The sequence below is a fragment of the Patiria miniata genome, unplaced genomic scaffold, assembly GCF_015706575.1.
Source record: "Patiria miniata isolate m_02_andy unplaced genomic scaffold, ASM1570657v1 HiC_scaffold_29, whole genome shotgun sequence".
Taxonomy (NCBI): Eukaryota; Metazoa; Echinodermata; class Asteroidea; order Valvatida; family Asterinidae; genus Patiria; species Patiria miniata.
The window spans coordinates 15,567,832-15,584,156 of NW_024037068.1; the positions used below are offsets into that span (position 1 = coordinate 15,567,832).

General features: G+C 40.7%; 1 protein-coding gene across 2 annotated transcripts in view; it reads right to left on the reverse strand.

The window, feature by feature from the left end:
* Positions 1-16,325, reverse strand: part of LOC119735419 (dynein heavy chain 8, axonemal-like) — a 146,375-nt gene that overhangs the window by 20,422 nt on the left and 109,628 nt on the right. For both annotated transcript variants that reach the window (XM_038209120.1, XM_038209121.1), the window contains 10 exons: positions 14,881-15,103; positions 13,244-13,588; positions 11,743-11,958; positions 10,258-10,395; positions 9,135-9,262; positions 7,959-8,127; positions 7,066-7,221; positions 3,492-3,647; positions 1,021-1,110; positions 201-293 (listed from right to left, as the gene is read on the reverse strand). In XM_038209120.1, the coding sequence (XP_038065048.1) occupies positions 201-293; positions 1,021-1,110; positions 3,492-3,647; positions 7,066-7,221; positions 7,959-8,127; positions 9,135-9,262; positions 10,258-10,395; positions 11,743-11,958; positions 13,244-13,588; positions 14,881-15,103 (1,714 nt within the window). The remainder of the gene's footprint in view (positions 1-200; positions 294-1,020; positions 1,111-3,491; positions 3,648-7,065; positions 7,222-7,958; positions 8,128-9,134; positions 9,263-10,257; positions 10,396-11,742; positions 11,959-13,243; positions 13,589-14,880; positions 15,104-16,325) is intronic.

Sequence of the window (16,325 nt, forward strand, 5' to 3'; positions counted from 1 at the left end):
CTCCACAAGGAAACAAATTTCAGTGTGGGTGTGTGTGTGTGATCACAAGTTGTTCACAAATTGATCACCATCAAGGCAGAAGGCAGGGCGACTGGCAGCAAAGCTGCATACCCTGCAAAGTGGCCACAAGGTGAAGCCTCGTATTAGAAAAAGGATTCCATGCAAGGACGTTGCATGATGACAGAGTTGATCAGATGTACCTGTTTCTCTGTGAGGATGACGCGGCCCAGGAGCTGGTCTTCAAGTCCCTTCATGGTGACAGTGAAATCAATGATGGACGTACGGGCCGACACCTACAATCAAACACAACACAAACACAAGATGCATAAACTCAACAACCGTTGTGCGAAGAGCTTTAAAAATCTTTCTCACATCCTTGTTTAGCTTGTATGATGGAACTTTACATTGAGAAATATAAATTTTAATATCGGTTCTCGAAAGCTCTTTGACAACACAGGGTAAACAGTGTATGTTACATATATGTGACCAGCTCCACTAAAAAAGGTATTTATGTCGCAAAAAAGTGAAATTCAATACACATCGTTTGAAAGCCCACAATGTAAGCTTTCATTTGGTATATAATAGAGCTCCATAGCCCCTCCCGTTCTGGAGATATGACATATTTGCATATTAATTACTTCCTTAGAGTTCAAATTACACAACTGAGAAAACAGGCCTTGAAATAGCTGGCTTTGTTGTAGAACAACAAAACGATGCACATAAAATGGTTGTTTCTTCCACTTTGTTCATCAAAATCAAAATTTCTGTGAATGCAACCTCACACTGTAGGTATTAAAGATGTCATTCATGACAAAAACTGAAAATCACATTTTGACAAAATTTTCACCCTCTCAATGTTGAGCAGGCCATTACACAATAATGCACAGTGCGACTTAATACACTTTTTTGTGGAGCCGGTCACATATGTGGGGCAAAATCCAATAGTGAAATTCCTTAGATCCCATGCAATAATAAGTTTTTAAAGAGTTCAGATCCCTAAAAGGAACCAGAATAACTAACCTCTGGTGTGTAGGTAGGGTTAGCCAGCTTGGTGGTCATGTACAGGGTGAAACCCTTCATTACATCCACCTCCTTGTCTCCTACTTTCACCTTAATCAAAAACACAGTAATTAAATAGGTTTATAATATAATAATAATAATAATTTGGGAGGCTAATCATCCTTACTCGCAGCTGGTATGCTGAATTGCGAAGGACGCGGCTACAATGTGGTCGGGCCGCTGGCACGTAAAGGCGCCTATGGCTGCCGGCCACATCGACCCATATATGACCACGGAGCACAGCCTGAGATCGAAAGTGTTTGATTTTTCCTTTTTTAACGAGGGGAATGTACAGAAGTGATGTCAAATGGGAAGGAGGTTAATGGATTTGATTTGAAGTAAGTGGGAGAATGTACTCTTTGTTAAAGTGTAGCAATTGTTACAATTAACCCATTAGACTGTACTGCCAAAAACTGCCCTGCCTTCTCTTGTACTGCCCCAAACCCATTAATACTCTACAGTTTATGGATTCATAAGGGAATTAATATATCATGTAATAACATGTGGCACAGGTGCTAACAGGTGCTAACAGGTGCTAACAGGTGCTAAGAGGGAATTGCATTCAATGGTTACTGTTGTCAGGGTTCAACTTTAGTAGTAGCCCGCTAGCCAATTAATGCTAGTCAAAACAGCGGCAGGCTAGTCAAACTACGGTATTACTTAAGTAGCCCAGCTGGCGAGTCAAATGTTATTGGGCTACGGCAAAGATGAAAGGACAGGAAGAATTCAATCATTAAATTCAGAAAGCAAACCTGTATCAATTTGTGTCTAATTTCATTAACTGTTAGGGTTAAATTATTAGATTTGTTTATTAAAAACACTGACAAGATTGCCTCAGGATACATGTTTTACATGTATGCACATTAACGTTTATGAGACACTCGATGAAACAAAAACATGCGGGCTGGTGAAAATGACCCCGGGCTAGTTAAGAGTCTGTTTCATTAGCCTGGCTGGCTAGTGAAAAGAAAAGTTACGGTCGAACCCTGCTGTTGTACAATTTACAATTAATTGTGCTACAAAATAGCACTGCAACACTTTCCACCCCAATTGACCATAACCACAGATAATCTGATTGCTAACAATCCATTGTGAGGTAAGCTCATCTACAGTTAGCAGTGAGCAGTTAACAGTTAACACTTTCCATCCTAATTGACCATAACCACAGATAATGGATTGCTAACAATCCATTGTGAGGTAAGCTCATCTACAGTTAGCAGTGAGCAGTTAACAGTTAACACTTTCCATCCTAATTGACCATAACCACAGATAATGGATTGCTAACAATCCATTGTGAGGTAAGCTCATCTACAGTTAGCAGTTAGCAGTTAACAGTTAACACTTTCCATCCTAATTGACCATAACCACAGATAATCTGATTGCTAACAATCCATTGTGAGGTAAGCTCATCTACAGTTAGCAGTTAGCAGTTAAACACTTTCCATCCTAATTGACCATAACCACAGATAATCTGATTGCTGCTAACAATCCATTGTGAGGTAAGCTCATCTACAGTTAGCAGTTAGCAGTTAAACACTTTCCATCCTAATTGACCATAACCACAGATAATCTGATTGCTGCTAACAATCCATTGTGAGGTAAGCTCATCAACAGTTAGCAGTTAACAGGTAACAGTTAACACTTTCCATCCTAATTGCCCATAACCACAGATAATCTGATTGCTAACAATCCATTGTGAGGCTAGCTCATCTACAGTTAGCAGTTAATCCTTCCATTCACAACTTAGTTAATCCCTCTCTTAACAACCCCTTTTAATCTCTAGCCACCACCACACTTCTTTGTTCCTTCCCCCTCCCATCCCCTGTCTTAATCCCCTTTGTTCTTCAACTACTGCCACACTCCCTTGGTCCCTGCCCCCTATTTAATCCCTCCTCCTATTTAATCCCTCCTTTGTATTTTTCCTTCTACACCTGCACACCTGTGTGTCCCCTTCTTGTTTGTTTTTGTACCCCTGTCATTCTGCCTTTGACCTGGACCCAAACAATAGGCCCCCCAACTTTTCTGATTTGTTTATTCCACATCAAGCCAGTCAGTAAGCAGCGTTCAGCACTTGTATTTATTTTCAGTTATAATGCTACTCAATTACATTGCAACACTTCCCACTCTTATGGCCCACAATCAGGATTTACATTGGTGCTAAGAATCAATTGAATGATAAGTTATACAGTTTACAATAGTTTCAATAAATCCTACTTGCTTGAAGTCAACTGTTTTATCACTACAACAGATTTAAGCACAATAGCCATCTTGTAGGGTAGGGTTTTATGTTCCACAAAGCTAAGCAGTGGTACCATTTCATTCAATTTGTTGTTAGTCAATTAAAAGAAACACAAAAATGAATTCTAAGAGTCCCAAATTATCACGCTTATTGGGATCTCTTCATCTCACAGTTCCTTACGAGAGTTCATTACCTTGTAGGTGGATCCAGATTTGATGAAGTTTTTCTCCAGCACATTATCCAAGGCTGGATCCAGCTCCTCCCCGATGTCCTCAAGAAGCAATGGACGACCCAGGGACAGACTGTCTTCAAGATGAGTTCGGAAATACTTGTGGTTTAGTGACGTCACCTGTACACAAGAAATGAAATAAGGAAAGGAATGAAAACAAATGGACAAATTTTACCTACTTGAATTCAAATTGTTCATGATTTTGGCATCTTGAATAATTTGAATAGTTTTAATAATGCAGGTTCAAGCTGTGTGAAGACACTACTCAGAGATGAAACTGGCATATGGCCAAAAAATTGGAAAATAATTACACACATGTACATGCATGTACAATACACTTCATGCCCAGTTTCCGGACACCTACTCCTGCTTTATTTTTTTTAAATGGTCAGTGTTTTCATTGAATAAAATGCCCGAATTACGGTTAGAGTAATGGAGTCATCAATAAAGAAGTTCACATCTTACTTGAGAAAGTCTAGGGAAAAGTCCGAAAGACAAGGGCACCGTTCATGGTGCTTCAATCATGTCCATTCAACCACACAACTCCACTACTCCACTTGCATTCATACGTGGGGAAAAATCAGGTATTATCGTCTTTCTCTTTTAACAAATGCCAGTGAAATGTTTCGCTAATGCTCTCTTCGCTATCCTCGAGATAATCATCACGATTTTTAAAGCATTGTATTTTGTATAACTAAATTTAAAACTTCCGAAAATCGCACAACATAATGATTTTGTCCACTGGATCGTTCACAAGGCTACATACCCGTTCCCGACCGGCCATGTGCTAGCGGACGGTACGGTGCGGTACGTACGCTGGTACCATTGCATATTCGCACGCACGTGCGACACAGTGATTTTTCCATGTCGCCTGTCAATGTTTAACCTTTTGTCCAGCCGGAGAAGGCTCTGATCAGTGTTATGCCCTGTGTTTCTACCGTTGAAACACTCCAGTAGCGACTGGTGAAAGAGATTAAAACTACGTTCGCGATGATTTTAACGTGCCATTTCCATCGACTTTTCTTCGAAATTATGATTGAAATAAAATGACATTTTGTAAGAAAAATCCTTACAAAATCGAATTTTGTGGGACACACTGTAAAAAATCGGAAATTTCGTTGGGAAATTCAAAAAGTCGGTTTTCCGATTAAAATCGGAAAAGTTTAATCTCTGACTACTTCAAATACTAACTCGAACAAATATAATAAAGAAAACTTAGAAAATGTATTCTTTTGATCTCAACCAAAAATTTAACCCGTTGTTTTTTTAAAAACAAAATCTGCTTGTTCGATATGTGTTCCTTTGGTAAAATTTTAAAAATGATGCACAGTGTATGCCTTGGCATGTTGAATGTCATTCAGATATTTTCACAATATTTTCACAAGAGGTGCATTTGAATCCCTTCACATCACTGATTTTCCTCTCATGTGAAGAGAGTTGATGGGTTAATACGTGCGATCTGTTTTGCTTCTCTCTGTTAAACAAATTTCATGATGAAATCAGGTGAAAATTCATATAAGAAATCATCACTGACTTGACATGAAACGAAACATTAAATTTGCCCCTTGGTGGAAACAGTGACAAATAGACCAATACATTAAGACCCGCCCACTCCAACTTTTTTTGAAGTGGTGTCGCAAAAAATGAAGCCACTGCGTACAGCATTAAAATTGCGCCACTATGCGCCAATGCCATGAAGAGTCGTAGTGCCCCCCCACCTTTTTTTTTTGCTTTTTACATAGGTTTTCCCGGCCAATTTCCTAAAATGTTCATTCACTTCTGAAAATCGGTCATTCATTTTCGTCTGAATTTGAGAATTGATCTGAACAAGCGTTTCATCTTCGCTACCTGGGCATTCGATTCCATTTCAGTTCAATCAATTAAGGGATTGAGCAGCACCTTTCGTTTATGTCCATTCAGATTCGTTTACAAGACTTCTTTTTTTGCTTTTAGAGGGCGATTTAAAACATTCACCATTCTATTTCACTTTTAGTTTCATGCCATCGGCACCAGATACAATTAGGGGCTTCTTTTTCATTAACAGTCAATCAAATTAGCTGTACCTGAATTCAATTTAGAAAAGGTATGCTTGCGTAAATGAATGCACAGGTAACGTAATTGGCCATCTGTTTCTCAAACCGAATGCACAGACAATGAAAAAAGATTGAACTTTCGTTGAACTGAAATGGGATAAAAGACATGCATTCAAATTCAGACGAAAATGAACGACCGATTTTCAGAAGTGAATGAACATTTCAGGAGATTGGCCCGGGAAACCTTTATTAAATTTGGGGCAGACAATTTTGGACCCACTTTTTCGGGGAACAAAAAAAATAATTGGGCCCGCCCCCAAACTTGCGTTCTGGATCAGCCCTTGCCCCACTGACTCGCGTGTGGGCAACAACATACATGTGCACAAATCCAATGCAACACTGCATACATGTTGCAGCCCGACGCATCATACCCGCACGTGCACGCATGTCAGACATTGTAGCACGCACGCTAGACATTCATCATGGCTGTGATTGGTCAAAACACAATGAGGTTGGGCCTAATGGACAGGTCTATTGATGAATCTGGGTACCTGATCACTATGGGCTCCGTGCCCCGACGAAAGAGGGCGCCCTTTTACCTGGCAACAACGTCCCATGGGCGGGACATTTCGCTGGTTGACGCGCACCGTTCCTTGTGTGTGACGCACCTACACCAGGGGATTTGTACTATGTACACGCAGTGGCCACGTTTCGCGGCAAATTAATTGCAGTCAGGCAAGATGGCGTCGGTTTGGTCACCCCCAACTATACTTTCTTTGCCGGTGAGGGGGTACTTGTGAACGGAGCGGTTACACTCACGAGGCCCTCTTCAATGGAGAAACCATTGTGCATGCTATTGCACAAAGCAACTTCCCATGACGGATTACCTGAATACATAGTACAATGCTTTCGTCATTTAAAGCTATAGTCCATCATTTGTAATTTGTGCATTTTGTTCGTTTGAAGCAACAAAAGTGTTCAAAATCTAATGAAGGATACTGAGCAACTAACCTGATGAAGTTTCAGCTAAGCTTCAGCTGTACATTCCGAGAAAAACTGCATTCTAAGATCTCAATTTCAAATCAAAAGTTACTGAATCATGTTTTGAATTGTTTTGAATTGCAGTTATACGCGACGTCGCGCACTGATCCGACGAATTATAACAACCGCGGGCGCCTGTGCGTCGTTCCAATACTTGTGCGCGCTGCGCTGAATAACAAAACGAACTACTAATTTAAATTTTCCTACGGTGCTTCTTAAGAATCACTGTTGGAAATGCCTTCTTTCGTTGATTACTTCAAAATGACAGCTTCCCAGAAAGAATAATTTCACAGGGAGTTTAGTTCCCTTACTATCTTTCAACCAAGTTTGTTTTTCAACAATAATTACGCCAGTTACTTTTCGGATGGCTGCAAATGATGGACTCTAGCTTTAAGGGGCCTGTTGTGATCACAGTGATAGCTTGCCCGGATTGGTACGCATTTCAGGAGTCGATGAGTTCCTACCTGCAATCCACTTTCCTTCTCACGATTCTTAATCCATGTCTTGCCTTGTCCCTGTGGGTCAATCAGCAGTGGGTAGCGTGTGGCTTTGGTCACAATGATACCGTTCTGCACAGACAGGTCATCATTGGGTAGACCCTGCAGGTTCCATTCTCCTATCTGTTAAGCAAAACACTAGCATGGGTTAGTGATCGTACAGCTGCTAGATAGTGCCTTTGGAGTCAAGTCCTTCTCTGAGTCCAAAATTGAAGGTTTAATTACGTTGTATCATAGGAATGTACCCTAGCCTGTGTTGAGTGAATATCAATCTGAGTGAATAGGAATATAAGTGTTTGAGCTCTTTTCCACCTCATATTTCAGCAAACATCTTTAAGGAGGATTTTGAACGAAGCACTTTATGGAAACAAAATTCCCTGAGTTTTTCCCTGATATTTCCCTGAGAAACTTTCAAAATTCCATGAGAAATATTTTCACCTGAAGAGGCTGCTGGGAATTCAAGAGGTGGTTGCAGCAAAGCAACTGAGATACCGATACTGATAACATTCACACTGCATCAACACCTAAAAGCCACAGCCAGTCCGTCAATGGACGCAACTTGGACACATGGCACAAGACGCACATACGCCAAACTGGCGAAAAACCTTTCCCCGAGTTTTCCCTGCTTGTTGGTGTTTTCCTCAAAATCCCTGAGTTTTTCTCTGACCAAAAACATGGAAACTCGATTTTAAAGGTTTTCCCTGATTTCCAGAGTGACTGGGAACCCTGCCCCAGAGGTACCTTTTTTTCTAAAGTGCAATTTCAAAGTTGCCCCAAAATTTCAGATATTCATCAAAATTTCGTACAATCAGATCCTGAAATTTCTAATAAGGAAAGCTATAATGGTGTGTAGCACTCACAGTGGCATTATCCACCAGCATGCTGGTGATATTGAGGTTCTTAGTGAACGGAATCTTCCTGGTAGTCAGTTGATTCATCCAGTCTTCATTCATGTTGAGACGGAAGACCTGGTTGAATGGGCCGGAGTAGGAGAGGAAACCTGTGGCTAGGAGTACATCGCCAACAAGCCTGGATAACCACACAAATCAAATCAATCATTTGGGGTTGACTCAAATTGACATTAAATCTCAGCACAATCAACCAATAGGGGGGCAATTTCTGGGGTTACTAAAATAAGGCCCCCAAAAAATAGTTCTGATTCCGATTACATGACATTTGAAAATAGGGTAGGTAGGTAGGGATTTTTGTTTTTGGCAATTTTTTTTGTGTACGATCATATAGAGGCGTCTGCGTGTAGTCAAGGGTAAAAGGTAGTAATTGATGGTTTTGGGTGTTTTTTTCTCATTTTCCCCATAAAAAAATTAGGGTAGGGGCTGTCAAAATAGGGTAGGTAGGGAAACCGGAAGCAGAACTATTTTTGTTGTTGGTCTAAGCACTGTATTTATTTGCTCAGTTAAAAAAATGGCTAATTGGCCAAAAATTCATGGAAGGTTTTGTTTTCCCCACTGCAGGACAACCTCTCTGTGGCAACGTCTTATAGTGAAGCACTGTAGAATTGCTCCACATACAGAACATATTGGTCATAATTACTGCTAGGTCTCAACATTTCGGTGTATATTGCTAAACTATGATGTTAATTTCAAGTTGTTTTTTTTTCTTTTGTTGCTTTTTTGGGGGCAAAGATTTATGAGAAACTTTTCTATTCTGTTTCAGCCTTATGAGTAATTGACCTATCGCCGTTTGCGAGTCAGACACGCCCCTTAGACAACCCTATGGAGTTTTTGTACACTAAGTTTGGTTTGTCTCGGATTTTGCGCATTCTGCGTCCATTTGTAGGTATCATGTTATTGGACAATATTTCACAAGCAGCGTTGATGTAATTTTCACGCAATTCTACTGCGATACGTCAATTGTTTAGTGATTTGAAACATTGCGACAATAAAACAACCATGTACTTCAGCAATACAATGGTTCTGTGGGACCCGCCGTACTTTTGTACAGTCATAATTTATTTGAGAGTATAAAAGATGCAACCAGACCACATATTACTTGAAGACATTATTCGACAGCCTGACCTGTTGATCTGTTCTTTGAATTCTTTGCTCTGCTCCGTCCATCGCACCTTCTCTCCTCCCAGCCCATTAATCAAGGCAGACGCTGCTAACATCTTCTTTTTACAAGACTCCGCATCGTCCAACAAGTCCTAAAATTACAAAAACAGTACCAGATCAAAATTTATCCTTATTTTTAAACAAATTCTAAAGCTGTTACTGATAAAACATCTTCTCCCTACACGACTCACCATCGTGTAGGTAAATTCTAAAATGTAAAAAAACAGAGCCGGATTAATAATACCCCTGAACTTATATAAGATTTGAGGCTTTGCATGGTGGAGTATCAGTATCGTTTCGGTTTGCGGTAACACCATGTGGTAATAACTACTGCTTACAAGATATTTAGTTCTGAAAAGAACTTGTCCTGCTTATTATCAACTTTCGCTTAGTAGTTTTTGTTCCGACTGTTCTTATCAGAACAAAAACTACTTAGCGAAAGTTGATAATAAGCAGGACAAGTTCTTTTCAGAACTAACTATCTTCTAAGCAGTAGTTATTACCACTTGGTGTTACTGCAAACCGAAACGATACCCCTGAACTTTTTAAGTGTCTTTAATTAGAGTTTCTTTTTACAGGACTCAGCATCATCCTGCAACTCCAATAATTCCGACAACTAAAAGACAGAAGGGCTGGGTCAAAAATCCACCTGAAACTTTCAATCAGTCTTTGCTGTTCATGAGTTCAAGAACTCATCAGCATCAACCGGTCAGTCGAAAATAAATCATTTCAAAGCAAAGTCAGTCAGAGCTTCAAATTCTAATAGCAGGTTCTTCTGCAATAACTGCAGAATTTTGAGGTGATGTTACAAGCACTGCATGCCTAATGTTTTCGGAGAGTTTGTAAACACTATATTCCGCAAGTTTATTTAACCTACGATTTATAAAAGTGGTCTCATCAGGGATACTTATGGGTGGTGCTGCTACCACGCTGACGGAAAAACAAATTCAATGCCTAACAACGTTAGAAAACTATGTCTAATTCATGCTGAAATATGATGTACCGTGCGTGTAGCAATGCCATTATTTTTATCACCTAGTTTTAATGGGGCATGGGGAACTGTAAAGAAACATTGTTACTTTTATACCTGTTTTTCCTTCATGGCGGCATCAAACTTGGCCTGGACCTCATCTAGCTCTCGCTGCTTCTCGTCCAGGATTGCCTGGGCCTTAGATAGCTCAGTATTGGCCACGTTCAGACGGACTTCCTGCACGACTAGATTAGCCTGCCAATGGAAATCATAAACGTTTGAGCGACACTAAATAATAATAATATGGGGATGTCTCCCAAATGTCCAATCCAGCCAGGGTCATACTAATTACCCTGGATTGGACATTTGGGAGACATCCCCATAGACTTGTGCACAACATTTTTCAAACTTACATGTAAATGTGCTCTAACCCAATATTCCCTTGTCCTTTTTCCACAAATTTCGGTATGTTTACTAATTAGACCACGATCACGAGCAACAAATAAAACCTAATTGCGACAATACAATTTTGCCTCTAAAGGGGGGCTGTGACATTAGGGAGACATAATGACCGATGTCTCCCACCGTTCGAAGAAATTACGATACCGTGTCTCCTTAAAGCCAGAGTCCATCATTTGTAGCTATCCAAAAACTAACTGGAGTAATTAATGTTGAAAGACATACTTGGTTGAAAGAGAGTAAGAGGACTAAACTCCCTGTGAAATTATTCTTTCTGGCAAGCTGTAATTTTGAAGAAATCAACGAAAGAAGGCCTTTCCAATGGTGCGTCTTAAGAAGCACCGTAGGAAATTCAAATTAGTAGTTTGTTTTGTTATTTGGCGAAGCGCGCGCAAGCATTGGTACAACGCACACGGGTACGCGGTTGCTATACTTCGTCGGATCAGTACGCGACATCGTGTAGCTGCAATTGGCTAGTGAGAACGTGTCTCGGACGCCTAATTCAGGCCCAATTCAGAACATAATTCAGCAACTTTTGATTTGAAATCGAGATCCTAGAATGTTGTTTTTCTCGATAAATGCAGCTGAAGCTAAGCTGAAACTTTATCAGATTGGTTGTGCATCCTTCTTCAGATATTGAGCACTTTTGTTGCTTCAAACGAACAAAATGCACAAATTACAAATGATGGACTATACCTTTAATGGTACCTTTACAGGTATAATAATATGGAAGACATTCCCCTAGACTTGTGTACAAAACTTTTTCTAACTATATATTGACCCCTAACCACAATTTTACCTTATCCTACCCCCACAAATTTTGGTATATTTATGTTTTGGACCAAGAGAAATCGATCTAGCCTATTTGCGACGGTAAAATTTTGCCTCTGAATAGGAGCTGTGACATACTATGTGTCGTGCCTCCCAAGCTATCAAAAATGACAAAGAAATGTCTCCTTAAGGTACCATTAACAAGTGAAAGTTTGAGACCAGAAGGCGCTGATGTCGAGCTGCTGCAAAAACTGGTCTCATGGCATGATGAAAGTAGGGTAACAATTGTGAAGCGCTTTGAGACCTTAGGTATAAAGCACTATGTAAGCACCAAATTATTATTATTATTACTATTACGACTACAAGACCAACCTTAAGAGGCAAGACTTCCTTGTTGATGCCAAAGAACATAGCCATAGCCTTGGTCCATGAGCACAAGCCGGCTACGTCACCGCACACCTTCTTAGCACTAGCCAGGTTGTAGTCTTCCATGTCGAGGTATGGGGCGAGTAGCTCCACTGTCTCCTCTGTGATGGTGTCCTTGGGGAAGGTCTGGAGCATGGAGACAAAACCTCCCCCGCTCATCACCTGCCAGGTACAATCAATCATCTCGGATTGAGATCTTTATCAACTGGAGGATTTGTTCATGAATCACATTTCTAACACAGTTCGCTCTGCTTCATTTCACATCCGCAACATAGGAAAGATCCGAAATATCTTGATCGCGCTTCCACAGAACAGATTGTCCACTCCTTTGTTACATCTCGTCTTGATATGGGAAACTCACTTTTATTTGGGCTTCCAGATGTTCAGCTATCCCGTCTCCAACGCCTACAAAACACTGCTGCACGTGTGGTCACTTTAACGACAAAACACTCCCATATAAAACCTGTCCTTTTGGATCTTCACTGGCTCCCAATATCGTCTAGAATCATCTACAAACTGATGCTCATTGTCTTCAAAGCACTTAATGGGAAAGCACCTGCGTACATCCTGGACATGCTCAATATATACAAACCATCTCGCAACCTTCGATCTGGAAATAAATATCTTCTTCAAGAAGTCAAATCTCATCGTACCTGGGGGGACAGATCTTTCTCTGTTGCAGCACCACATCTCTGGAATCAACTACCTCTTCATATCAAAACTTCCACTTCTATTCACTCATTCAAAACATCTCTCAAAACACACCTCATGTCGAAAGATCCGTTTTTTCGTAATTAAACTGATTTTGTTTTGTTTCGTTTTCATTGTAATATCGCCCTGAGCTCCTTGGTGGATATGTGCGCTTTATAAAACTTCGTTATTATTATTATTATTATTATTTGTGCTAATAAACTTTACTGATTTGTATGTGTTCTAAATAACCCCCGAGGACCGACACACAAAGGGAGAACAACAGATACTTTCAGTCCTCGGGAGTTGGGTCTTTTGTTGGAAACGGTCCTCTGTAGCAAGTTTGTGTGTTTAGTCTACAGGAGAATGTAATATTACAGGGACAAAGGGAAACACAAAGCATTGTCCTCGAGAGTAAAGTAAAACAAGAGTGTATGGTCTGAGAGTGCTGTGGCGGGTTCCTATGGACTTATTCGGTGAACAAAATTTTTAGCCCTTCATATGAAAAAAATTCAATGAGATTTAACTTTTCAGAGTTGTGGAACAAAAAAGTAGGAAATGCAAGTGAAAAGTAGGAAACGTAGGAGCAATGTAAACAAAACTAGGAAAAAGTAGGAAAAGTGGGAATACTTTAAAGCCTGCAAGCAATATGCACTGGATCAACTGTTTGTGCTAAGTGAATATTTCTTTGCTTAACAAAGTTTCTATGCTTAGCAACTCTCTGAAGTTAGGCTAAATTTGAGACACATCCCCTTACCTTGAGGGACTCTCCCCAGGATGGCTTAGGCGAGGGCCTCTCAGGATCCATGGTGGTAGGATCCAATCTCTTCTGGAAAAGCAGCAGCACGCAGTCGATGATCCTCATGATGAGATGCGGCGGCTTGGCCAGCTTCCTGACTGTGGAGATGTGCGCCGGTTTGATGGTATTCAAGGCGTTCTCGGCTTCCTCTAAGGCCGGCTTGGCTGCTTCAAGCTTAGTCTCGGCTATGGATTTGTCTGCGGCTATCTCATCCACGATGTGTTGGGCTTTGTCTTTGACTTTCTGCACACTGCTCTTGACCTTTTCTGCGGCCTGTGCTGATACTGTCACCTCAGCCAATACCTGTTAATAAATTGAAAAATCATTTGTGATGTGATCAAGCTAAAATAAGTCATTTGTCGACCCTGGTCAATATTTTTTTTTTTTTACAGATTTGAAAAGAGCTTAATCTCAGCATTACTGCTGTGAAACCGCATGCTGGTACCATCTTTAGTTAAAAATTTAAGGAAGTCGGAACACAAAGAAATGTGATGAAGTGATGTGATGAAGTGGTCCTATTTTGGCCTGAATCTCCAAATAAAAATTCTCGACAAACGACAAAATTTAAGGAAGTCGGAACACAAAGAAATGTGATGAAGTGATGTGATGAAGTGGTCCTATTTTGGCCTGAATCTCCAAATGAAAATTCTCGACAAACGACTCTTTGAGCTTGATCGCATCACATATGATAATCGAGTGGCATTAATGTAAGTTGAGAGAAAAGCAAATTTCACAAAGGGTAATTACCCCTCCTAATCTTCAACATCTACCAGGATTTTGAAGCATTTCGTGAGAAAAGGAAGGTAATCTCAGCTTGGTGAAAAATTGAAGAAAAAAAAAGACTCCAGAGTAAGCAGGCAAGCGACTGGGAAGTCGATGAAAAAAACCAAGAAAATTCTAAATTCAAAACATATTTTGCTCCTGTGGTTTTTTTGGGGTTTTTTCCATAGCAACATGAGAAGTAAAAATTTATCAGCTGATCCAAGGAAAAGTTTCATGCCCGAGTAGAGCTGCCTGTGCAGAAAAATTATGTCCATTTTTTTAAATGCATTTTTAAAAATGCATTGTTAGGCCTGCTTGCAGAAGTAGCACATACACACTAGTTGCCCCAATTTTTTTTCAGGGGGAGATTTTACAAAGATTCCCAAGACAATGTTGAGATAGTGATTTGTGGGTGATAACGGTTCATCTTGGTAAACCCCCTCTTTAGGCGGGTGATCGCGTTTCCAATTTACAACAATGTCTTGACCCTAGACTAGTTAAAAAAAGAGGAAATTTTCGGGTAACACCATGTGGAGAGAAATCTCTTCTTGGAAGAAGTGTGGTTCTGAAAAGAACCGGTTGGTTGAGTGTAGAACTCGACGTTTTGGACAGTGTGCTCCTTTCCTCCTGAGGACGGACAGAGCACACTGTCCGAAATGTCGAGTTCTACACTCAACCAACCGATTCTTTTCAGAACCACACTTCTTCCAAGAAGAGATTTCTCTCCACATTGTGTTACCCAAAAATTTCCTCTATTTTATCTCATCTGCCATGCAAAGCTTCAAGTCACATATACCTAGACTAGTTGTTGGGTTAATCCAATAACATTTTACCTTGTCTGCTTTGATAGAAGCCACAGCCAAGTCTTTCTCCTTGACCACCAGATCCTTGGACAGCTGAGTCACAGACTCGCTGGCTTCAATCAGCTTGTCCAGGCCGGTGTTCATCCGACGAGCTAACTCTGAGATCGTCTCGTACTTCTCTAGATAGATGGACTTGTAGCCGTCGATGAAGGATAGGTAGGACTTGGGTGTCACGTGGGTTTGGCGACGGTACCTGTGTATCATCAAAGAGGTACGTAAACAACATTATGCAATTGTTGCCTGTTGTGATGGGGTCCATGGTGTTTTGTACACCCGAGGGTGCCATTTGCACCCGAGGGTGTACAAAACCCATGGACCCCAATCACGGCAGGCAACAATTGTTTTGTTATGCCATGGTAATAGATTCCAAGCATCTGAAGTTGTAGGATTTCCTCCAGTTGCCGTGCGGTAATAGCGGAAGTATTGTTTTGAAAAGATCCGCGATTACTACACCATGAATATTCGCACAATTTGTTTTGCACTGCACAGGAACACAAATTAATTTACCTTTTCACTGAATAGACCAATCCATTAATCCCTGCCCCGTTATGAGCCAATCACAGCTGCGACCATGTTCCATGCGCGCGCGTCCATCCGACATGCGTACGTGCATGTGCGCACGCTGTCTGAAGCCTCTTATCCGGGCTTTTTTTTATTATACAAGGCGATAGAAACAACACTTTCAACAGTGGGGACAATCAAGGTAATGTACCCCGTGGGGTACATCACTCATGTACCACAGGGTGTACCCTGACACCATACATGCGTGTTTGTGGCACATCACGTGCTCGGTTCTCGACCAATAAAACATCACGATCTATTACCGAGGTATAACAAACATGTATGATGAGAATTTGCTTCAAACATATTTCGAAGGCTGACGCATTCCACCTCCAGCAAATTTTGCAGCAGATGTTTCCTTACGTCTTTTTTTCGTATTCACAGCTGGGTGAAGTATGAACCTGCCCTTGGTTAAATTGTTGACGAACAAAGACAAAAGAATTGTGGAAAATATTCAAATAGGCTTGCGCAAGTTGTGCTCAGGTACCATGCATCCACTCCTCCGACCAAAAGGGTTATCAAATGCATGTGAATCTTGTCTTTCAAAAGCCCATGCGGCGTGCGAGCTGACGTGGTTCCGCCTCAAAAATAGCAACTCTAACATGTCTAAGGCAAAGAGTTAAATTTAGATATCATAATTTCAAAAATTATTCCTGACGAACATAATGTGCTTCGTGGATATGGACAAACAGCTTAGAAATAAAATGTATGCCTAGTACAATTACATGAAATGGAATTGCAAAGCAAGGAAAAACCTTTGGAAATAGTGCAAATCCCAGCCACACTGTTTAAGGCCAGGGCCCAATTTCATAGAGCTGCTTAAGCAGAAAATTTGTTAAGCACGAAAAAACATT